Here is a 24,875-nt window from a genome sequence, read left to right on the forward strand (position 1 = left end):
TAGCGTCCCAGTTCTCCATACACAAACTTGTTGGATACTTTAAGAGGAACACTTAAGAACCTTTTGCATGCAAGTGTGTGAACCTTTTCTATATTGTCTAATCTTTGGAGACCCCACATTTCGGAAGAGTACATTAATATGGATTGCACCTGGGAATCGAAAATTTTGAAAAAACAACTTTTGGAGATATCATTCAGTTTTCTAACGAGTCTAAATTCTAATACAGTCAATGCATGCTCGCCTCCCTTTCACCGCTAAAAAACCAACTCCCCTTTTCAAACTCATTTTTGTAGTAAACACAAAACCTAAATAATTATATTCATTAACAACCTCAAGCAATTTTCCATTCAAATACCATTTTTCATTCTTACCCAAAAACCCCCCTTTTCTAAATACCATACATTTGGTTTTATCAATGTTAATGTTTAGGTACAGTCTTTTACATGCATCGTTTAAAACATTAATCTGCCTTTGTAATCCCAGTGCTGTGTCAGAGAGGAGAGCTAGGTCGTCCGCAAAAAGTAAAATAAATAATTCGACAAGACCGGGCAAAAACTGAATGCCATGCATTCCACCGTTTTCCACAGAGTTAGCTATCTCGTTTATAAAAAGGGAAAAAATTTGTGGACTTAAAATACAACCTTGACGGACCCCTACTGGACACTCAAAAAAATCAGTCATTCTGTCTTCAATCCTCACACATGACAAAACATTTTGATAAATGGCAACTATTGCTTTCATAAATTTTCCATTCATACCATACTGCATCAAAACGTCAAACAGTGGTTCTCTTTGAACAGAATCAAATGCCTGGCGTAGATCCACAAAACATACATATAATTTACATCCTCTCTTTGCAAAACATTTATCAACAACAGCCTTTAATGTAAAGATATGATCCACGGTGGAATAACCACGCCTAAAACCAGCCTGAGATTCTGTTAGTTTTTTATGTTCTTCCGTCCATTTCACTAATCTCTTATTCAAAACAAAAGTATAACATTTACTGACTAAACTAAGTAATGAAACCCCGCGGTAATTCGCAGTTAACTTGGGATCACCCATCCCCAACACACACACACACACACACACACACACACACACACACACACACACACACACACACACAGAGAGTACAGAGAAAGAGAGAGAGAGAGAGAGAGAGAGAGAGGGGGAGAGAGAGAGAGAGAGAGAGAGGGAGAGAGAGAGAGAGAGAGAGAGAGAGAGAGAGAGGAACAAAGAGAGTGAGGGAGAGAGAGACAGAGAGAGAAACGAGACAGAGACACAGAGAGAGAGGGCAAAAAGTCTGCCAGGGGATTATTTCTCAAAGCAGGGTGACTTTGTCAATCCCAAAGAGAGGTGTGACGGGTGAAGCGAACCGTAACTTCTGTTGCTGCTCCCTATTGTTTTTGCGTACGGCGGGTCACACCATTGCTTCGATCGAGTTTCACATAAGCTGTCATGCACGTAGCGTGAAACATTAATTTGTCAGAACGCAGCATGGGAGTTTGTCAAAGCTTGAGCTTGCAATACTTATTAATTTTGTCAGAATCTAGAATGAGAGTTTATCAAAGCTTTAGCTTGAAATACTTATTTGTCAGAATCTAGCATGAGAGTTTATCAAAGCTTGAGCTTGAAATACTTGTTTGTCCAAACTTGCACAGGGGACACGTAAATATGTCAACATTTTAACATGAAAGACTTATTTGTCAAAACTTGATCGCAAACGACTCATTTGTCACAATTTGATTGTGAACCACTTTTTGTCAGACATTCAGCATGAACCACTTCCTTGTCAAAACTTGAGGGTGAACCATTCATTTGTCAACATTTTATCATAAACCATTTCTTTGCAAAAACTTGGGCATGAAACACTCAATTGTCAAAATTTGAGCGTGAAATACTTTAATTGTTAAAATGTGAGTGTGAAATTCTTAAGTGACATCTTTTGATCAGAAAACAATTATTTGTCAAGGCTTGAGCGTGACAGTCACATATTTATAAATCTATATTTCAAATTGTTAAACTAACCACTGTTTGAGGTACGTACGTAAGCGTTAAACACTTATTTGTCAAAACTGAACATACATCACTGATTTGTCAAATATTTCACGTGAAATATTTATTTTACAAAACCTGACCGTGAAAATCTCAAATGGGGAAAATTAGCTCCTTGCTCCATTTTGTTGTACATTTATCAGGTGATTGCTAGAGTAGACGCACTGTTTTCAGCTGGAGAGAACACGCCCAATAACATGTCTCAAGTTGTTGTTGTTGTTGTTGTTGTTGTTGTTGTTGTTGTTGTTGTTGTTGTTGTTGTTGTTGTTGTTGTTGTTGTTGTTGTTGTTGTTGTTGTTGTTGGTTCTCAAGATAAGTTAAGTCACTTTGCCGATGATCATTGTCCTTTCACACACATGTCCCTTAAGCTCCTTGTTTTCAAGTTAGTTTTTTATTTAGTCAAGTTTTGACTAAATGTTTTAACATAGAGGGGGAATCGAAACGAGGGTCGTGGTGTATGTGCGTATGTGTGTGCGTGCGTGTGTGTGTGTGTGTGTGTAGAGCGATTCAGACTAAACTACAGGACCGATCTTTATGAAATTTGACATGAGAGTTCCTGGGTATGAAATCTCGGAACGTTTTTTTCATTTTTTTGATAAATGTCTTTGATGACGTCATATCCGGCTTTTCGTGAAAGTTGAGGCGGCACTGTCACGCCCTCATTTTTCAACCAAATTGGTTGAAATTTTGGTCAAGTACTCTTCGACGAAGCCCGGGGTTCGGTATTGCATTTCAGCTTGGTGGCTTAAAAATTAATTAATGACTTTGGTCATTAAAAATCTGAAAATTGTAAAAAAAAATAAAAAATTATAAAACGATCCAAATTTACGTTTATCTTATTCTCCATCATTTGCTGATTCCAAAAACATATAAATATGTTATATTCGGATTAAAAACAAGCTCTGAAAATTAAATATATAAAAATTATTATCAAATTTTTTTTTTCGAAATCAATTTAAAAACACTTTCATCTTATTCCTTGTCGGTTCCTGATTCCAAAAATATATAGATATGATATGTTTGGATTAAAAACACGCTCAGAAAGTTAAAACGAAGAGAGGTACAGAAAAGCGTGCTATGCAGCATAGCGTAACCACTACCCCGCTCTTCTTGTCAATTTCACTGCCTATGCCGTGAGCGGTGGACCACGAGTATACGGTCTTGCTGCGTTGCATTGCGTTCAGTTTCATTCTGTGAGTTCGACAGCTACTTGACTAAATATTGTATTTTCGCCTTACGCGACTTGTTTATTTTCTATAGTTGGCCTTCTTTGTTGTGTGACATTTTGAAGATTACCACTTGTACTGGTTTGCCCCTGTGCGAGTGTGTGAAGCATTGTTTTGTATTCGTTGTGAGGATGGTTTTTTTCGATGAGGGTAGACAATTGCTTCTGTTACGAAACATTCCGCAGATAAATTGGTCCACTAAAATCCGAACGAAAACATTTTGAATGCCTTCTCGATGGATGCATTGGAGCGAGACGGGGGGGGGGGGGGGGGGGGTCGTGTGGGGAGTGGGGGTCGTAGGGGATTCGGGGGATTCGGTGTGCCATCACTGGGCGGAATTATTGGATGGATGAATCGAAGGATGGTCAATTGAGAAAGGTTTTTGTGCTGTTCGAAGATAACAAAATGATAGTGAAAGGTAGGTTATTGTTGCCTTCTTCTGTAACGATCAGCACTTGTCAGTATCGCCATCACTTCAAGCCATCGGAAATAAAGCGAAAAATGCCTCAATTCTTGCAAGAGAAATCTACATGGGGTCACCCTAAATGTTCGTACTAAACACACACAAGCCCAATCCATCACGTATACACAAACCAGTCACTCCCACACACACAAACACACACACACACACACACACACACACACACACACACGCACGAACGCACGCACACACACTCACACGCACGAACGCACGCACACACACACGCACGCACGCACGCACGGACACTTACACACACACGCACACTCACACGCGCGAACGCACGCACGCACACACACACGCACGCACGCACGGACACTTACACACACACACACACACACACACACACACACACACACACACACACACACACACACACACACACACACATATATAATTATATTTGCTTGAAGAACGGAATGTAAACTGTTAAAATATTCGCAAATGCAATTTTTAGACATCTTTATTTACATACTGTTGCACTCTTGATAGCACTTTGGACAGAAGGTTTTATTGTCTCATCTGTATTAATTAAACGGTGTATTTTGTTCATCTTAACTCTTTGCCTTGTTATGAGCGTCAAAACTCTCGAGCTAACTTAGAACCTGACAGGGTTGTTTGCTGTGTCGTTAACGTTTTCCCTTGTAATGACTAATGAGCGCCAAAACTCTCGAGCTAACTTAGAACCTGGCAGGGTTGTTTGCTGTGTTGTTAACGTTTTCCCTTGTAATGACTAATGAGCGCCAAAACTCTCGAGCTAACTTAGAACCTGACAGGGTTGTTTGCTGTGTCGTTAACGTTTTCCCTTGTAATGACTAATGAGCGCCAAAACTCTCGAGCTAACTTAGAACCTGACAGAGTTGTTTGCTGTATCGTGATGCGGGACATACATCGAAGCTTACGAACATTGTTAGCCGATTGCAAGGATCCACTTGGTGCTACAAGAGGGTACATGGCCACCCGTTTCTGCTGTCCGGGTAACTGCAGGTCTGCCACTTTACTGTCAACATCCATAGTCTTTGAAAAAGAGTTTTCAAAGGTTATAGACTGTAAGAAGTTTAGCGGGCAGGTTTGGTCTTTGAGCTCAGCGAGCATAGTCGTGTAAAATCAAACGTTCTGTCGTAAACGTGTATAAATATTCCTTTATAACATAGACTTGATTAATGATGTATATGTTTAGCTCTTATGAAAAAATAGCAGTTATTTAATATGTAACTCCCCTTTTCGGAAATCTGATCATACAGTGCATCATGCTTATTATACATGTCTGAATCCACAAGATCACTTTGTTTAAACTGTCATATTTAAGCAGAATTGTGTGGGAGAAAGCAATCGAGTAAGCAATGGATGATGGGGAAAGTGGATATACGGTAAGTGTGTGTGTGTGGACGGGGGTGGGGTGGGGGGGGGGGGGGGGCGATGAGGGAGATGAAATGATATTACAAGCATTGATACTGTGATAGTGAAGTTGATCGTCACAATCAAACCGGTTTGACGCAATATGTATTGGTTTTACAAGAAAAAAAATGCCACAATGCAAAAATGTCTAGGGAAAAAAGCAATGCAACGTGCAGGGGATGGGCGCGGGAGGGGGAGGGGGAGGAGGGAGTGTCGGAGGTGAAAGCACAAAGACGAGGGGAAGGGGAGGGGGGGGGAGAAATGAGATGAAATATTTAAGTATTGACAGTATCATTGATCGTTAAAACACTACTCGTGTCTGATTGCAACAGGAAGTACTGGGAGCGGAGCTCACCGGAAGTCGGCTTCTGTGAGGGATCTGAGCAGGGCCAACAAGACAAGGAGATTACTCCCCCTTTTGGCGTCGGGCACGCACCCTCGCGGGCACGCATTCACGCGCACGCGCTATACCTCGGGTTCCCTTACAGTCAATCACGAACACAGTGAACCCCTTAACTGTGCAAACATCCCATTAGCCGTTCCTATCGGCACATGGTGGCGTCAAACAATAGTTCGATGAAACACCCCTAGAACTTCCACATGCCCGTAGCTCAGAAAAGGTGCAACGTTAGTTTTAGCTTAATTATTCAGTGCTAGACTGTTGAGACCCAGTATTCGGATGTCTTAAGTTTATTCTTCCCAGCGACGAAGAGGCTGCAACTGTCCAAGTTGTTCGATTTCTTGTCTTTATTGGCGTGTTTATCTCCTCGTTTGTTTACCTTGCAGTTGACAGGCAGGGTGACATTGCTAGGCTGGTGAAACAAAAACATGGCAGTAACTAAGGACAAAGGTCTTCAAGTTGAAACGCGAAAAGCAAATTAAAATTTGTGTTGTCTCTTTTTTGTGTACTCGGTTGCAAGGGACGACGCTCTGTGTTTGGTTTCCCACAGCCAAAGCAAACTAAATGCTTTTTTCGATTAGTTGAGGACTGTACAGAGCTTCTCCCCACACCAGTGGCGCTGGTTTGTTCTTCAAGCTTTGTCTTCTGTGCTCAATGTTTGCCTCCACCGCCTCTTACACAACGATACGTTTTTGTCCATGGTCTGTTATTGGCGGCCTTTGTTCCAAACATCGATCCTATCCCGGTTTCCGCTCATAAAGAATTATTGACGTTCGCTTTTCACGAAGCTCCAATACCTACGTCCGGCCACAAGCCGATCCAGGCTTAACGGTATACCAGCGAACGGGTTGGAACTATTGTGGCTGCATCCTTTTGTGTCCTGGTTCCGCATCTTTATTTTATTTTCCCCTTTCTTCAAAGGCTTGGTTTTTACGGCCCGGTTGTCTCCGCATCTCCTGGTTGTCATGGGGACGCAGACAACAAACCTACCTAGCGCTTCCCCCTCCCTCTAACGGATCTGTGGTGTCGGTTCGGTGTTCTGGAAAATTAACAAGCTGTAAAGAAGGGGGAGAAGGCACTCTGTGTCTGTAATGGATTGTGTTCTTTTTGTACTGGTTGCCTGTAGTGATGATTGACAGGTTATTACGTGCGTGAGTGTTTTGACAACACCTCTTGAGCTTTTTGCAGTGTTTTCTATAAACCTGAAGTGAAAAGAAGAGCTCTGAAAATTAATGATAACTTTTACCGAGACCCCATGCTGGGCAGGATATACAGCCACGTGGTTGCGCTGTTGAAACACCTATGAAAGCAGTCGTTAAGATTTTCGCCCAAAGAAAATTCAGGCTTCTTATTGAGATAAGTGCTAGCTTTTCAACCACACCCTTATGTACAGAGACACCAGCACATGGGTACGGCAGTGTTGACGACAAGAGACTAGCAACAACTGAGACACAGTTTCTCCTTGAGTGAAAAGAACACTACAATGAACTGTTTGACCGTTGAATGAACTGACAGTTTGTAAACCGTTTGTGAACAAAGCTGTGAACGGTTTGTCTGTTAGGGAGAAAAGAACATAGCTGCCTTGAAGAGTTCTGTAGACTTGTCTTGCAGAGTTGTGAACAGAATTGTGAACTGGTGTTTTAATTCTGTTGGGATGAACAGGACAGAGCTGCCTTGTTGAGGATTGAACTGTTAAGTGAACAGGACACAGCTGCCTTGCAGAGTTGTAGAGTGGTGTTTTTTGTGTTGGGATGAACAGAACAGAGCTGCATTGTTGAGGATTGAACTTTTAAGTGAACAGGACACTGCCACCTTACAGAGTTGTGAACTGGTGTTATGCTTTGTTGGGATGAACAGGACCTAGCTGAATTGTTGAATTTTTAGCTGTTTGGCTTTCGGGGAACAAGACACGGCTGCCTTAGAGTTGTGAACGGTTCTGAGACAGCTAGCATCATGTCTGGTTTTGTGGGTTCTGGATCGGTTTCGAATTTGTCTGACCCGTCCATGGGCAGTATGACGTTGAGTCAGAGTGTTGGAGGGAGGAACAGGATGGCACCCTACCCCGAACCGCTTCCTTCACCTGAACAGGTAGACGTCGCGATGCCATGGCGTCATAATCACTCGTACATAAATTACGAATATATTATTCATTAGTATTTCTTTGCGTGGCTGTTTTTAGTAACTCCTTGCTGAAAGAATTCGTATATCTTTTATGTATAATTTTGTCTTTTACCGTCCGGTTGTAATAATTAGGTTTTAAAATCGTCTCTTTATGTCTTGCTTTCTTTCGTATCTTTTACTGTTTTCTGAAGACTGTTTTACTTAAGTAGTACAGTGTCCATTGATTTGCATTCTTAAGCGCTAACTCGCTGAATATTTTTGATAGTCCTGATGCCTTTTTGACTCACATGCGAAGCAAAAGTGAGTCTATGTACTCACCCGAGTCGTCCGTCCGTCCGTCCGTCCGTCCGTCCGGAAAACTTTAACGTTGGATATTTCTTGGACACTATTCAGTCTATCAGTACCAAATTTGGCAAGATGGTGTATGATGACAAGGCCCCAAAAAACATACATAGCATCTTGACCTTGCTTCAAGGTCAAGGTCGCAGGGGCCATAAATGTTGTCTAAAAAACAGCTATTTTTCACATTTTTCCCATTTTCTCTGAAGTTTTTGAGATTGAATACCTCACCTATATATGATATATAGGGCAAAGTAAGCCCCATCTTTTGATACCAGTTTGGTTTACCTTGCTTCAAGGTCAAGGTCACAGGAGCTCTTCAAAGTTGGATTGTATACATATTTTGAAGTGACCTTGACCCTGAACTATGGAAGATAACTGTTTCAAACTTAAAAATTATGTGGGGCACATGTTATGCTTTCATCATGTGACACATTTGGTCACATGGTCAAGGTCACTTTGACCCTTATGAAATGTGACCAAAATAAGGTAGTGAACCACTAAAAGTGACCATATCTCATGGTAGAAAGAGCCAATAAGCACCATTGTACTTCCTATGTCTTGAATTAACAGCTTTGTGTTGCATGACCTTGGATGACCTTGACCTTGGGTCAAGGTCACATGTATTTTGGTAGGAAAAATGTGTAAAGCAGTTCTTAGTGTATGATGTCATTGCTAGGTTTAGTTATTTGACCTTGACCCTGAAGGTTAAGGTCATGTAAAGGTCAAGGTCAAGCATGTGAGTCGTATGGGCTTTGCCCTTCTTGTTTTGTTTCTTTTGACTTATAAACGTTCATGTGTTTGTTTTTTTGTTTGTTTGTTTGTTTGTTTGTTTGTTGTGTGGTGTCATGTCACTTTGCGTTAGGTTGGATTACCTGATCGTGTATGTTACATTACATAAAATGACGACACAGAAGGGTATGGCACTAGGTACGGTGGTGTATCTCCGCATACAAAATCTACAAACAATGTATATTAACCTCCTTGCGGGAAAACGAGTTGAAGTTTTTGTGGTATGGACCGTGTATGTTTTGTCCTGGTCGTTGATATGTTTCTCAGGCTGGTTCTTCAACGTTCTTGAAGAGGCGTCTGAATCATGAGTTTCCAGGCGCGTTACTGGTCATTTTGACTACATTGACCACAGGGCAGTTATCTGGAAGGAAAATACCGGTGCCCATTTTAGGAACTGACCCGAGGTCATTGTATCGAAACCATTTGCTACAGTCGAAGCTCCTGATTCAGATACTGTTTTATTAAAACCTGCGCAATTTCTGCAAAATAAGATGGTAGGAAACTGACAAAGCCTTCCTGCTGTTCCATTGCATGAATCAGTGGGACCCCCCCCCCCCCTTCCATTTTTTTCTCAAAATCCTTTGATTATTAACTTCCTCCAATTTAAGACCTTTCTCAGATTTACTGTTTGAAAAGACTGCAAATGTACTTTCCCATTTAGGACTCCCTTACTGTAAAGGCCTGATTTGTGGGGTTTATTTATTTTTTTAAATTTTTTTTTACATTTTTATAGATCTGATTATGGTGCATTCAAATTTATTCAGGTGATTGGTTCCAGAAAACTGCACTGTTTGATGATGGTGTGTTTCAGTTGTGCGACCTTCACGTGTACAAAGTGCCCCTGGATCTATGGCGGACCCCGCTCAACAACATCCTCAACACGTCTGTCACAGATACCATCTCTCTGGGCATCATCAGGTAATGCTCTGTGTGTGTGTGTGTGTGTGTGTGTGTGTGTGTGTGTGTGTGTGCGTGAGTGTGGTATAGAGAGTTCCCTGAAGAACAGTTGAGAAGACATTTAGAATGGTATCTGCTTCTGCCCCTCCTCTCCAAGCCACCCCACCCCCACCCTGCTCTCTTTCTCTCTCTCTATCTCTCTCTTCCCACTCTCTCTTCCCTCTCCCCTCTCCCCTCTCCCCTCTCCCCCCTCCCCCCCCCTCTCTCTCTCCTTGCTACCCTTCTCTACTTTCTTTGTATTGCTTTTGGTTTGTTTTAATTTTGAATGTTTCCCATAGAATGTTTCCCACATATGTGTGTGTGTGTATGTGTGTGTGTGTGTGTGTGGTATGGAGAGTTCCCTGCGGAACAGTTGAGAAAAAATTTAGAATGGTATCTGCTTCTGCCCCTCCTCTCCAAGCCACCCCACCCCCCCCCCCCCCCCTACCCTGCTCTCTTTCTCTCTCTCTATCTCTCTCTCTTCCCACTCTTTGTCCCCTCTCCCCTCTCCCCTCTTCCCCCCCCCTCCCCCCTCTCTCTCTCTCTCCTTGCTACCCTTCTCTACTTTCTTTGTATTGCTTTTGGTTTGTTTTAATTTTGAATGTTTCCCATAGAATATCAGTATCAGCTGCTACGTCATAGGCCTTCTATCCGTGTAATGTGAAATATGTTTAGGTCACGTAATATATAAAGCTTTTGATTGAGTTCGTGTCCCTACTTTTCATTTCCATTATTACTGTATTATCATTCATTTGAATAAAATCTTATTTCAACCAAATTTAGAATCTGGTGGGTAGAGGTTCGGGAACACTGAATAGGGGTGATTTCAAGTGTATTTAGCACCTTTTCCCACCTTTCTTCTGAGTTTGGTCCCCCGATAATGGCAGCTATAATCTGCTGCAGAAGATCTATCTCTGTTTATGCTGCACTCAGCACCCATGGACAAACTTCCAGGGAGGTAAACAAGAAAGGCTTTTCGTCCTGCGAGGAGCTAAACTGCGCAATTACATAAATTGCGACATATTGATTATGTTTTGTTGTTTCAGGCGTCAGTTTTTTCTTTTGCTTAAAGTTAAACGGCGAGCGTGACGTGAGGGGTCTGTGTGTTTTCTCTGAGCCAGATAAAATCAGGTTAAATCGATCTTCTCAGCAGGTCTGTTTGCATGTTCGTGAGGAATACGTCGATTCTTTGCACCAAATACAGATTGGTTGTTTCAACTGTTTTATTTTTATTCCTTTCGATTCTGGTTCAAGATGAAAAATAGAAACGAACATTCAGAAGAAGGTATCAATAAATGCTCAGAATGGGATTGCCATCTCACCAGTGATGTTTGATAAAAATGATAAAAATAACATAATTTCAATTTGAGTAATTAAGAGAAACTAATGAAACCATGAAAAACGTCCGTTATAAAAGTCCAAGCACTCGTATTCGTTGTCAAACAACTGCAAGTATGATACCATCACGGACGAACAGACCCTTTCAGCTTCAGACTAGGACTCGCTAATATCGTTACGAAATCAGGTATAAAATGAAGTATATTGGTATTGGAGCAGAAACCCCTATAACGTGAAGAGCCATTGGAGCGTGTCATACGTGTTGTCCTAACCACCCGGGTACCAGACTTTCACTTTGGCCACCCCACGAGAGGACTGGTCACTCACTGCTACACACAATGACCCCTTGACCACAACCACAACTCCACTCACAGGTCTCTCTCCTTCTGTGAAGTGGAATTTCGGAAATCTTTGGCAGTCGAAGTAGGTTCTAACAGCGTTCTCGATCACTGGGACTTTCCGATCCTTGGCTGGATGTCATGCAAAAGTACAGGAAAAATACTTGTCAGTCGCTCAGTCATAGCGTTTTTGATTGCATGTGACAGTTTTCTGGTCAAAATATAGCTGCCGTGCTGTCATTGGGACTTACGGTTTGGCCGGTTGCCGTGGCCAAGCGACCGGGTGTTGTTCGATATTCACTTCTTGCCTTTTAGTTATTGCCGGTATATAAAAAAAACCAAGGCGGCCCGATCACTGTTGTCACTCTGTGTTGTAAATTCGGTTGTTACACGTAAACAACGCGCAAACGTGTCCATGGGAAGACTTTGATAGGTCTAGAATTCCAGGGGAACTTCTGAACTGTTTGGCAGTTGCAATGAAATAATTGCAGTGCTAGATCGTATAGTCATGGTTTAGTTTTCGCGTTAACGGGAAAGTTCCGGTATGTTACAAATTAGTATATGAAAATACCGGAAAGAAACCGCCAACCGGTTAATTCTACTGGTCGGATTTGCATCTGACAGTTTTTTTCGAATCAAAAGAAAAGTCCTTGCTCTGTTATTACACCGTAGCTAGACTGGTTGCATGCCGTGCCTTATTGACTTGTGTTTGTAGACCATGGGGTATATTGTTCTTATCTTTGAGATGATACCAGTTTACACAACACCTAGTGCGATCACTGTGATTGTAAGTTCAGTTGTTACACACCTTCGATGCTCACGCAAGTGTTTTTGTTTTTTGTTTTGTTTATATCATTGCTCCAATGTGCTTTGACATTTTTCTTCGTCTTTCTCTTTACTTCTTTTTTTTCTCTATTTTTCTTCTTTTATTGTTTTTCATCCTCTCGTGCTTGTCCCGACGCTTGTTCCTTCTCCCAGTATGCTCTCACGCCGCCCCGTCCCAGCACTCACTGCAACATCCACCCCTGAACTTCGTTCACGCAAGTGTTATGGTTCCCTTGAAAGACTTCGAAGGGTTTGAAGACGGGTACGATACCCGGTGCATGGTATTCTGCACAGAACTGTGACTCTCTCTCTCGTGGAGAGAAGACGTGTTTACAAGTGCTCCGCTATTCTTCATTTCTTGCGTTTTTGACAGTGATATCGTACACTGTCAGCGCCCATCTTCATATGTGCTTTTTTGTGACGATGTGGACTACACTATGGTGAACTTTTCTATAGCTTTTGTTCACACATGGCGGTGATTTTTGTGGAATTGTGTTTTTCAACTATGCCATCACTGTGCTCTTTGTGAGCGGGCTGCTGGGTCAGCCACGCTTGGCCACGCTTGACCGGCGCCACCACCTGGCTCTGGAGAGCTCAGCCGCGCCTTATCAGTATCCCATCTTATCTCCCATCCCCCCGACTACGCCGTTTCCGTGAGCGCATAGTAAACATGGTCTGGTCTCTGAGGCGTGTGTGTCCGGTCTGCAAGACTCTCTCTTCTCTTCAACTTCATCTTGAGGTGTCATAAGATGATCTCGAGGATGGGCAGTGTAATTATGTGAGTCGCCGCCGGATACGTCTTGGGCCTCTCGCCCACAAGCTTTCATGCTTTCTTAATCCTAACCAATTATGTGATTTTATCTCGCTCAAAGGCCATGAGCACTGTGTTATTTTGACTCTGCAGCTTAGTCCCATGGCCCTGCACACTTGTAACTTGCAGGACTGGGTCCCCAGTGTGGACATCAAAAGGGACCCAAATCAGCTAACTTTTACAGTACCTTTAGAGTTACTCGCACTCACAAGACAGATTTTATATAAACGATATGGATGTGACATTCGTAGCAAGCCTGGTTTTTATGTTGACTGGGTGGACGAAGCCGACAACCCCACCCGTAAGCTAAGTGTTATAGACAGTTCTGATCTGGAAGACCAACGTGTACTGCCTTCGGAGCTGTTTCGGACCAAAGTACAGGTAAGGCGTGACGGCATTAAATGCATCACCGTCACCCTCTATTACACGACAGGCACAGTTCTGGTGCAAGGGACCAAGTGTAATGTATGGCGAGACGAGGAATTCGATGCCATTGTTTCCTGCATCAAGGCTGTGTCTGCCCTCGATGCAGCCAACAGAAAAGCGTCGATGACGGAGAAGCTGTCAACTATGCGCCTCCCACCCACTTCACACGCCTCCAACGCCTCTTCAGGTCAAACCGCGACCACTAAACCTGCAAGAGCGTCTCGGCGTCTGAAATCTCTCGGTCCCGACAATGCCTCACTCGAGAGTATTAATGAAGACTCTGAGCTCGCTCTTGCACCTTCATTGGACAACTCTTACACTCCGCCCCCCTCTACTGCAGCACTCACTGACTCATGTGACATAAGCCCCGAAGGCACGGTGACACCTACCTGTTCTTCCCCAAACTGAACAGAGCTCGACCTCTTCTCCCACATTCCTACCTGCCTGTCCCTCAACCCCTAATCCTTCAGGCCAATCCTCTTGTCCGACTGCCTATTCGGACCCCTCCCCCTTAATGCAGTCGAGTGTGACGGTCGACACTGCATCTGCAGTGACTGACTCCTCAGTCCCATCCCCCAAAATGCAATCGAGCGTGGACACTGCTTCTTCTGTCGAATCCGAGAAAGAAAGCGATGCGCCCTCCCCAGTCCCCTCCCCCCAAATGCAATCGAGCGTGGAAGCTGCTTCTTCTGTGGAGTCCGCGAAACAAAATGATGCGCCTTCCCCTTCTGACGACGACGGTCTCATCGTGGATGATGGGAGCGGCCACCCAAAGACCACCCAACTACTCAAGAAAAAGCTCGACGCGCAAGAACAAACCGTAGAGTTGTCATCAGCCACCCGTTCTCCCTTCGGACAGTACAGAAACAGTTAAGGCGCCTACGTCACAAGGTGTGTAGTGTTGTCGATGGTTCCAGCAAGACACCTGACAATGTGTCCAGCATCGAAAACACCAAACAACAAGTGAAAAATGAGCTTAAACTTCATATAAAAGTACAGATTGATAAACTAAAGGAAAGAGTGATCCAGCTTGAGACCACAGTCAACACTCTAAACAAGGTCAACAGTGACCTTAGGTCTCAAGTTGGTGACCTAAAGAAATCCTTAACCTCAAAGGCAAACATTCAAGCTAGTACTCAGACTGACTCAATCCAAGCCTGCCAGCAAGAGGAGAGTAGTCCAGCCTACAATGTTACCACATCAAACCGGTTCGTCGCCCTGGAGGCTGATGCGGTAAAGCAGGCGGACCGGGTCCACGTCTGCCCTACTCTGACAAAACCCAGCACAACAGATTGTACAACTGCCAAAGCCGTTGATATCTGCAGCGTCACAGTTACTAACAAATTTTCTGTGCTGTCGGATTCCGACGAAGATAATCTGTCGACATGCACACACAAATGGAGCAAATTTTTGATTAGTGCTTTTGTGAACAAGAAACAATTGACAAGTGGCTCTATCCCATCTTCCCCCTTTCCCCGTCGCGATATAACCCTTCGTGGTTGAAAACGACGTTAAACACCAAATAAAGAAAGAAAGCAATCTGATCAACGGATCGTTTGCAAGCGTTCCTGGAGCGTCGAATCAAAACACAAGTTTCAGTTTACAATTCCAGATCAAAGGTATCTCGTAGCCGTGTAGACCATCTTGTCAATCACATATGATGGGAGCATCCTTCCGCATAGACTGTCACTACAAATCTACTGGTTGATGTGTCGAGTAAGAATATGTTGCTGAATTAGTTTATTAGGTAACATCTATAGCAATGTGTGACATGACTTCTATCCAAAAGTCACACTTTGCACAGCAACCAGCCTGACCGTTGATTGTTCGTGTATGTCCAAATGCAGGGATGCTTAAATCCCACGTAAATGCCCGGGCAGGTGTGTGGTCGTGTACACTACATTGGGGTGTGCACGTTAAAGATCCCACGATTGACAAAAGGGTCTTTCCTGGCAAAATTGTATAGGCATAGATAAAAAATGTCCACCAAAATACCCGTGTGACTTGGAATAATAGGCCGTGAAAAGTAGGATATGCGCCGAAATATGCTGCGATCTGCTGGTCGATGTGAATGCGTGATGTATTGTGTAAAAAAATTCCATCTCACACGGCATAAATAGATCCCTGCGCCTTGAGTCCGAGTCTGGAGATACGCGCGCGATATAAGACTTCCTATATAATAATAATTTGTCTTTGAACGTTTTGCTTTTGGATTATCAAGAATGACAGTAATTGCCAAAATGCAGTATTACTGCAATCAAACGGTATCGTCAAACAGCTTCTTGGCTCGTAACTGACAAAAGTAACCAGATCTGTCGGATGTTTATTAATCGGCGCGTCGGCTCAGAACGAGCAGTATTCGCAGGTACCGACAGGCTTCGATCGGCGTCACGCTGTTTGGCTCAGATCTAGCTCCGTAGGAATCGGATGATTGGGTTCGATCACGCGGGGCTATTGAACCGTGGAGGCTGGGCCTTAATTGTCGTGACTGGGGCTGCGAATATGAAAGGGTGATTTTAGGTGATAATGTAACGCGAGACTGACGGAATTTGTGTAGGATCTAATTCTGAGGGGTGAACGGTCGATAGATCGGGGGTGGGGAGAGTTGTGGTGGTGGGGGGGACGGGGAGGGGGGTGTAAGGACAGTTGAGATGTTGACGATTAAAACAGTGTTTTTCCCGTCGCGTGGAAGAAAATGACATGAAATTGTTTCGTTTCCTTCCCCTTGTAAGCGTTGTTTGACAGACAGGCTGTAACACACACGCACACGCGCGCACACACACACACACACACAGACACACACACACACACACACACACACACACACACGTTAATCCTCGATTGTCTATATTTTATCATAAAACTTTTTTTCTTCCCCAGAGTACCTCCAGACCTGCCCCTGATAGACATACGGTCAGAGATTCAGCGACAACTTGAAGAACTGGCGCCCAAAGACTACGTGTTTCTGCGATCTGTCGGCAGGAGTATCACACGGGTAAGTTGGACTGTCTCTGGCGTGTGCGTGGCGTGTGTGTGTGCGTGTGTGTGAGTGTGTGTTTGTGTTTGTGTGTGTGGGCGTGTCTGGCTGGCTGGCTGGCGGGCTGGCTGGCTGGCTGTGATTGTGTTTGTCTGTCACGGTATAAGAGTCAGTAAGTCTGTCAATCCGTGTGTTAGAACGTGTGAATGTCTTTCATGCAGCACAACCTTTCTGTGAGTGTCGTGTGTGTTTGAGGGGGGGGCGGTCTCTGTGTATGTGTGTGTGTGTGTGGGGGGGTCTGTTACAACCTGTCCGTCCGTGTGTTAGATCGATTGAAACATCCAGCATAACCTGTCTGTTTGTGAGTCTGTATGTCGATCTGAATACATGTATATAATTATGTCTGTCTGCCCCTCAGTTTATTTATGTATCTATCTGCGTGCGCACGTATACGTCTACCTAACTCATTTCCCGTCCCTCCCTCTTTCTATGCGCTTGTTGGGATGGATGAAGAGTTTGTGTGCGTGCCCCGTTAATCGATCAGTCCGTGTGGTAATGTCTTTGTGCACACGTCTGCATGATTTCCTCTCCTCACACTGCGCATGTAAAATAATTGTCTGCATGCAAGTTTTTGCCCTTTGTTTATTGCATGCATTATACACACACAAAATACAAAGGAAGACTAAAAATAACACCTGTCTGGAAATCGACCACTATTGATGCGCGCTTTCATGCTCCTTTATAGGAAACAGTACAGTACAAGTCTTATGTTGGTGTGCTTGCTTTGCCGAAAGAGTTTCAGTAGAAGTCATCGTAGAATACACACTCTTCAGTATACTAACTAATCAACTGAAGAGCTTTAGCAAACCCATTTTTGCATGCTCCACTAGATGAAAGAGCGACAGTAAAATTCATGATTTTTCGTACGTGGCCATTTTTTCGACGGAGTAATAGTACAAGTAAGCCACAATCAAATCAAGCACTCGACTGTACTTTAAGTATTTTTTATTTGCGGCCTCAATGCAACCTCATTCCTATTTATATGCGTCACTGGATGTCGAATGAGTCATAAAAGAAGGCATGCTCCTCGTTATTCAAACTAATCAACCCGAGCCCTCCTCTCTTTTTAAAGTCTTAGTTATACATTGTCAGCCTTTTGAAAACTCGTTTTTGAATGCTCCTCCAGACGAAACAGCTACATTAAAAGTCTCAAGACGATATGCCAGCTTTGACTAGCAGAAGCCTTGGTAGAAACCATATAGTATAACAGTACTAGTACAAGGCACACTCCTCGTATTCGTTATGCTAATTATAATCAACTCGAGCCCACGACAGTATTTAAAGTCTTATCCATTCCCACCCGTTATCCCCCCCCCCCCCCCCCACATGTCTGACTTTGTGGCTGCTTGGACAGAAACAATGTGGCGATATTGTTTGTCCTAGGCTTTCCCTATCTGGATGTTAGGTAAGGGCTGATCGTTTAAGCGATCGGGTTCTGATCCCCAGGCAAAGCGACCTGCTGTTCAACCATTCTGATGGGCTGTGGGTTTAAGGTCGTGTAAGTTTTGGAAGTACTCTAGGTAGGCAGGTGTGAGTGTGTTATTAGTAAGATTTAGCTTTGTTGTGATTATCAGGTGAAGTGTAGCTATGGTGAGATTCTCAGGTGCAATTTAATGTAGCTATGGGTTGATTGTGAAAGAGAATGTGGAGAGAGAGGGGAGGGGAAACGGGACGGAAGGGGCGGTGAGGCTGCTTTAAGAAATCCAATATAACCGTAACAATTCAACTTGAGAATTTGTTTTTAAAGTAAAACATTAAACTGATTCACAAACTTAGCGTTGTTACGTGGTCAAAACAGACTCCAATGAATATGTTTTCTCAAAGCCCAAAAACCACTACAACCAACAGATTTTATTATGCGTCGTACAGTAACAGAAGAAGTCTTCACGTTAAATTTAAAAAGACATTTCAAGTATTTTACCGTGTTTGTGTGAAATTTAAAAAAAATCCACGTGAACTGGTCTGTCCCACCGGTTTCGATAACACGTGACAGGTTTCAGTATCAAAATAAAGCTGTTTATTTGTCGTTACATGTAAGTTTAACCGGTTGCTGCAACCAAATGACTAATGTATTCCTCCTGCCTTTTAATTAAAGTCGGCTTTCAAGATACATGAGCGCGATCACTGATTATAATCATCAAGGAGTAGATCATAATAAAAGTTTTAAAAATGCATTGATCAATAATTGACCCGGTACCTGATCCTTACAGAAATGCATTAACGGTGCAAAAGGGTGTGGGAACATGCAACACATTTACTTTTAGTGTCATTCTAAAAAAACAACTTTTTAATCAGAACAATTTCCAAAAGCCCTTTACACTACCGCCGTTGTTGCATAAGATCCTTCCTGTTTTCGCTCCGCTGCTAGCAATTTCGCCGATCATATTGCGATTTGACCAGAATACAGTGGAACCCTTCTGTCAAGGCCTCAAAAAATAGGGGGGGGGGGAGGGGAATCGGGTCTTGCAGAGGTTATGAAAAGAGCATCTGAAAAAACTATGGTCTTACAACGGGGGTCCTAAATGGGGGGTTCAATTTCACAAAGAACAGGCTTGACAGTGGAACCCTTCTGTCAAGGCCTCAAAAAATAGGGGGGGGGGGGGAGGGGAATCGGGTCTTGCAGAGGTTATGAAAAGAGCATCTGAAAAAAACTATGGTCTTACAACGGGGGTCCTAAATGGGGGGTTCAATTTCACAAAGAACAGGCTTGACGGTGGAACCCTTCTGTCAAGGCCTAAAAAATACGGGGGGGGGGGGGGGGGGGGGAGGGAAATCGGGTCTTGCAGAGGTTATGAAAAGAACATCTGAAAAAACTATGGTCTTACAACGGGGGTCCTAAATGGGGGGTTCAATTGCACAAAGAACAGGCTTGACTGCTTTCTGATGACACAGGTAGATGAAAGCGTTGGGTTAAAGCGGGGATAATAACACCCGAAGCGAAACACTCTCTTTACAACCGCTGACATTAAAGGAACGGAACAAAAGAAGTAGGAAAAAACACAGAATGGAAACCACTAAGATTCGATTAAATAACGGACGGTTTATGGTTGTGGTGAGTGAAAGTGAATTGCGATCAATGTAATTGTGTGTGTGGGTGTGAGTGTGCGTGTGTGTGCTTGTCAGTGTGTGTATGAATCTGAATGTGTGTGCGTGCGTGCGTGTGTCTGTCTGTCTGTCTGTAGCTGTGTTGCTATGTGTGTCTGTAAATGTCTGTGTCTATGATGTGTGTGTGTGTGTGTGTGTGTGTGTTTGTGTGTGTGTTTGTGTGTCTGCCAGTCTGTCGATGTCTGTCTGTCTGTCTGTCTGTGTGTCTGTCTCTGTCTGTCTGTCTGTCTGTTTTGTGGTTGTTGCTTTGTTCTGGGTTGTTTTTCGTTTCCGTTGACACGTAGTCTGTTGATTACCATACCACACATTGCAAATCCTGTTTTGTGTCCGGATACAAGCAACAAAAGAGCCATTACTGCTGCACCCTCTGCCCGCTTGAACTGAATTGTGGCTTTATGTCCCGCGCCATGCAAGTGACAATCGTCACGTGATGAAATAAAAAAATGAAATTTAAAGGAATTTAAAACACTGGTACTTGAAGGTTGTTATGTCTTGGGGAAGAATCTGAGAGGCTGCCAGAGCATTGAACTGTGGCTTTAGAATATATCTGAGATTCTTGAGTACACTTTTTTTTTTAAATAAAAGGGACATTTTAAACACTTGTACTTGAATGTTGTTATGTCTCATGGAAGAATCTGTCCAGCTGCCAGTGCTCTTAAATCAGGGTTTAGAATATATCTCAGATGCGTGAGTACCATTGGTTGATTTTCCTTCCCTTTGCATGTAAAGCTTTGGATTGGAATTTTTCAGAGCTGTCGAATAAAATATATATTTTCTCAACAGTAGTACAAACCATGGACAGGTCAATTCAAGTCATGACAAAGGGTGGGGGTGGGGGGGGGGGTGGGGTATGTACATGATAATGATTGAAAAGAAACGAAAAGAGAGCGATGGCAACATAAATACAGAGAACTCGTGAGGCTAGTCCAGTATAACAAACACTGCACTGCTGCTTTAAGAACCGCTCACCACCCACAACCCCCACCCACCACAACGCCCCCTACCCCCCCCCCCCCCCTTATAAAAAATATATCAAAAAATAAAAACCCAACTATGAGAAGTATGGCTGGAACGTTTACCTCGGCGTGGAAGACCACTATCTCGTGGTGTTAACCCGTTCGGCCTTTCACTGCCAGTAGATATCGTGCCTGCAGGACAGTAGGTGATCCCGATCCGTTGATGAGGCGCCGCTTTCCTTCTTAATTATTCAGAGGACAAACATTCGTTGGCGCATCAGATTCGTTCCAGGGAGAGTGAGCGAGTCACGTGACGAAGGCTTTGGTACGTGCATTGACGTGCCGATTTCCTATACTTTTTTTTGTTGTTTTGTGTGTTTTTTGTGTGTTTTTTTCTGAATGAGATTGGTTCGTGCCGATTTGTATATATTTTCTTTATCAGTTTAGATAAGGTTGAAACCTAATATCGTTTAAGGAACTAATATTGTTTTACTCATAGTAAAATCAACTCCCACTGTGTAGCATTACTTGAAGGGTTTGCAAGATTTAACGAATGGAGGGGGTTGGATGGTGGTGGTTGGCAGGGGGGGGGGGAGGCGTGGCGGACGGAGAATGTGCAGGCAGACACCAATAATAACAGTCTTATATTGGATCGGTCCCAAAACCCAGTTGGCTAATTGTTTTCTCTCAATCTTAGTGTATATTCTGTCTATGTAAACATATAAGTCATTGTTCGAGAGTAATGCTATGGGTGGAAGGACCAGATAAACACTCACACACAAACACACACACAAACACAATAATTATGACATGCGTGTTGTGTTACCTTTGTAAAATTAAGAATCAAAAAACAAGAAAGGTAGGTTGTTGGAACGTTTGTTATTGACAAAACAATTTATTGACAAATATATCGACCCAACGGTCTTTTAAGTGCACAGACAAACAATAACGAAAACTTATCTGGCTGATTTTTTCTTCCGCCTGCCACGAAGCCGCAAGCGAATGATTTTGATTCTGAATTTTGGAACGTTGGCAGTCTCTTTGTTTTTGGATTTGTAAAATTAATATCCAAATTCAAATCCGCAAAGTTCACCAGTTCAGTTCAATTAATTTGTTTCTTCCCTTCCTCTACGTCGCCTCCTGAAGAAAGAACTAGAATATCCACATAGAATCATATTCTATTGAGTGATGGTACTATGTATAAAGCCTTATTTGCACACTCACAACCCTTTCAACAGTGATATTGATATCCTTCACTCGCAACTTTCAAAATAATAGTATTTTGACGTGTAAGTTTATATAGACACATTTATAAAGCCGTAGCCTCTTGAACGAAGACATTTGAACACACTTCTCAGTTTAATATTTGAAACAATAGTGTGGGTAGTAATGTCACTGCCACACGCATACAGCGTTTCTCCTTTGAACGAAGATATTAACAATTCTTCGATCGCTGCTTTCAAATTGATAAACGTGAGTCAAACTATCTACATAGCCACACTTCTTCGTCTTCTTGTCGTTCGCCTAAACTCACAGGGCGAGCACCATATCGATGTTGAGTTCTGTCTCCAAGTGTCATGCTGGCAGATATTGCGTGGTACAGTCATTTGTTCGAGACTGAAGCGCCATGCAGGCTCCATACCTCCGCCTTCAGCCCTCTAGGTTTTCTGTAGGGGTTGCCCCCAACCTGAACTCAGGTCAAAATGAGTTCGGCTCATTTTCTCCCTGACCGGACGCTACAGTCCTACGCGAATCTATCAAAACAAAAATACAGAGTTATCTCCCATATGGTTTTCGCGAGCACTGATCTAAATTTGAGATCAGTGTTCGCGAGACGAAAATGATTGCAGATTGTTATATGAAGTCTTATATATCGCGCGCGTATCTCCAGACTTGGACTCAAGGCGCAGGGATCTATTTATGCCGTGTGAGATGGAATTTTTTTACACAATACATCACGCATTCACATCGACCAGCAGATCGCAGCCATTTCGGCGCATATCCTACTTTTCACGGCCTATTATTCCAAGTCACACGGGTATTTTAGTTGACATTTTTTATCTATGCCTAACCAATTTTGCCAGGAAAGACCCTTTTTTCAATCGTTGGATCTTTAACGTGCACACTCCAATGTAGTGTACACGAAGGGACCTCGGTTTTTCGTCTCATCCGAAAGACTAGCACTTGAACCCACCACCTAGGTTAGGAAAGGGGGGAGAAAATTGCTAACGCCCTGACCCAGGGTCGAACTCGCAACCTCTCGCTTCCGAGCGCAAGTGCGTTACCACTCGGCCACCCAGTTCTGGCCGACTTCGACAGTGATCTCCGTTCTGTTCTTCACAGTTATGATAAAGACATCCGGTTCTAAGGTCAAAACAAGTCAAAATTTTGGGACTGCTGCCGGAAGGAGACCGTAATATATGGTTTCATCACTGTCAACTGGTTACATAAAAAATGGTCTGCTCCAGTGAGCGCGGAAACCAAACGGTTGATTATCACGTGACACTTTTGCCATATTTAGAGTTGTTTGCACAGTAAATACAGCCGCGAAAAATAGCTCGCTTGAAACTGTCTTACATATCAATTCCTTTGTAATTTAAAAATTACAAAACACCATGAAAAATCATTATCGACGATCGCGAATCTGCTTATATCAATAATACATTACAAAAAGCTCTAAATATGTTTTTAAAAAAATCGGTTTCCTTGCCAGACAAGGAAACTGAAGGCATCCTGTCAGGAAGAGAATGAGCCGAACTCATTTTGACCTGAGTTTAGGATGGGGTTGCCCCACCCTTAGCTCCTGGCCCATGTCCTACCCTGGGAGCACAGGGGGGATTGTTTCTCCGATGATCCCACCCCGAAGCCACACTTATTCATCAATATGATATCCCTTTGAACGTTGACTTTGATACGGCGATAGCCCTTTTAACGACGACATTGATACACTCGTCAATCACTACGTGTTACGAATGAATCAACTTTTTGTAGCCGCTGTGTACAGTGATCTCTATCGCAGTGTTGGTGTCGAGAGTGGGAGGTATTGTGCGCAAGTAGCGGCATTATCATCAGAAAGAGAAATCCCCATGGGCTCGTTGTGCAGCCACACTGAAGGGTATTCGTGTTCTGTGAATCGGGACTGTCGGCACCACTAAATCATTCTGTCGTCCGGCCTCGGCATTTTTGTTTGACTTTTTGTTCTTTTTGAACTATCTGTATACCTGCTTTCTTTCCTTCTTGCTTGCTTGCGTATTGTGTTAGTGTCTTTGTTGCTTTCTGTCTGTATGCCTGTCTGTCTTGTTGTCTGGATGTGTGTCTTTCTGTCTGTGTTGTTGTCTGGATGTATGTCTTTCTGTCTGTCTTGTTGTCTGGATGTGTGTCTTTCTGTCTGTGTTTTTGTCTGGATGTGTGTCTTTCTGTCTGTGTTTTTGTCTGGATGTGTGTCTTTCTGTCTGTGTTGTTGTCTGGATGTGTGTCTTTCTGTCTGTCTTGTCTGGATGTGTGTCTTTCTGTCTGTGTTGTTGTCTGGATGTATGTCTTTCTGTCTGTCTTGTTGTCTGGATGTGTGTCTTTCTGTCTGTGTTGTTGTCTGGATGTATGTCTTTCTGTCTGTGTTGTTGTCTGGATGTGTGTCTTTCTGTCTTTCTTGTTGTTTGGATGTATGTCTGTCTGTCTTGTTGTCTGGATGTGTGTCTTTCTGTCTGTGTTGTTGTCTGGATGTATGTCTGTCTGTCTGTCTTGTTGTCTGGATGTGTGTCTTTCTGTCTGTGTTGTTGTCTGGATGTGTGTCTTTCTGTCTGTGTTGTTGTCTGGATGTATGTCTGTCTGTCTGTCTTGTTGTCTGGATGTGTGTCTTTCTGTCTGTGTTGTCTGGATGTGCGTCTTTCTGTCTGTCTTGTTGTCTGGATGTGTGTCTTTCTGTCTGTCTTGTTGTCTGGATGTATGTCTTTCTGTCTGTCTTGTCTGGATGTGCGTCTTTCTGTCTGTGTTGTTGTCTGGATGTGTGTCTTTCTGTCTGTGTTGTTGTCTGGATGTGTGTCTTTCTGTCTGTCTTGTTGTCTGGATGTGTGTCTTTCTGTCTGTGTTGTTGTCTGGATGTGTGTCTTTCTGTCTGTGTTGTTGTCTGGATGTGTGTCTTTCTGTCTGTGTTGTTGTCTGGATGTGTGTCTTTCTGTCTGTGTTTTTGTCTGGATGTATGTCTTTCTGTCTTTCTTGTTTCTTTCTTTTCGTTTTTCCTGCTTCCCTTGGTTTCTTTCTTCTTTTTTTCTTCTTTTTTTCCAATACTGTTTTG

The 24,875-nt window shown here is 43.2% G+C and overlaps 1 protein-coding gene across 5 annotated transcripts in view; it reads left to right on the forward strand.

Moving 5' to 3' along the window:
• Positions 1-24,875, forward strand: part of LOC138966311 (spermatogenesis-associated protein 1-like) — an 89,941-nt gene that overhangs the window by 26,916 nt on the left and 38,150 nt on the right. The window contains exons 1-3 of one of the 5 annotated variants that reach the window (XM_070338495.1): positions 6,536-7,648; positions 9,624-9,730; positions 16,367-16,481. In XM_070338495.1, coding sequence (XP_070194596.1) covers positions 7,514-7,648; positions 9,624-9,730; positions 16,367-16,481 — 357 coding nt within the window. In that variant the 5' untranslated portion in view covers positions 6,536-7,513. Of the gene's footprint in view, positions 1-6,535; positions 7,649-9,623; positions 9,731-16,366; positions 16,482-24,875 lie in introns of those variants that run through there. The other 4 variants (XM_070338492.1, XM_070338494.1, XM_070338496.1 and 1 more) reach the window with 4 other exon arrangements.

Source organism: Littorina saxatilis, linkage group LG5, assembly GCF_037325665.1.
Source record: "Littorina saxatilis isolate snail1 linkage group LG5, US_GU_Lsax_2.0, whole genome shotgun sequence".
Classification (NCBI taxonomy): domain Eukaryota; kingdom Metazoa; phylum Mollusca; class Gastropoda; order Littorinimorpha; family Littorinidae; genus Littorina; species Littorina saxatilis.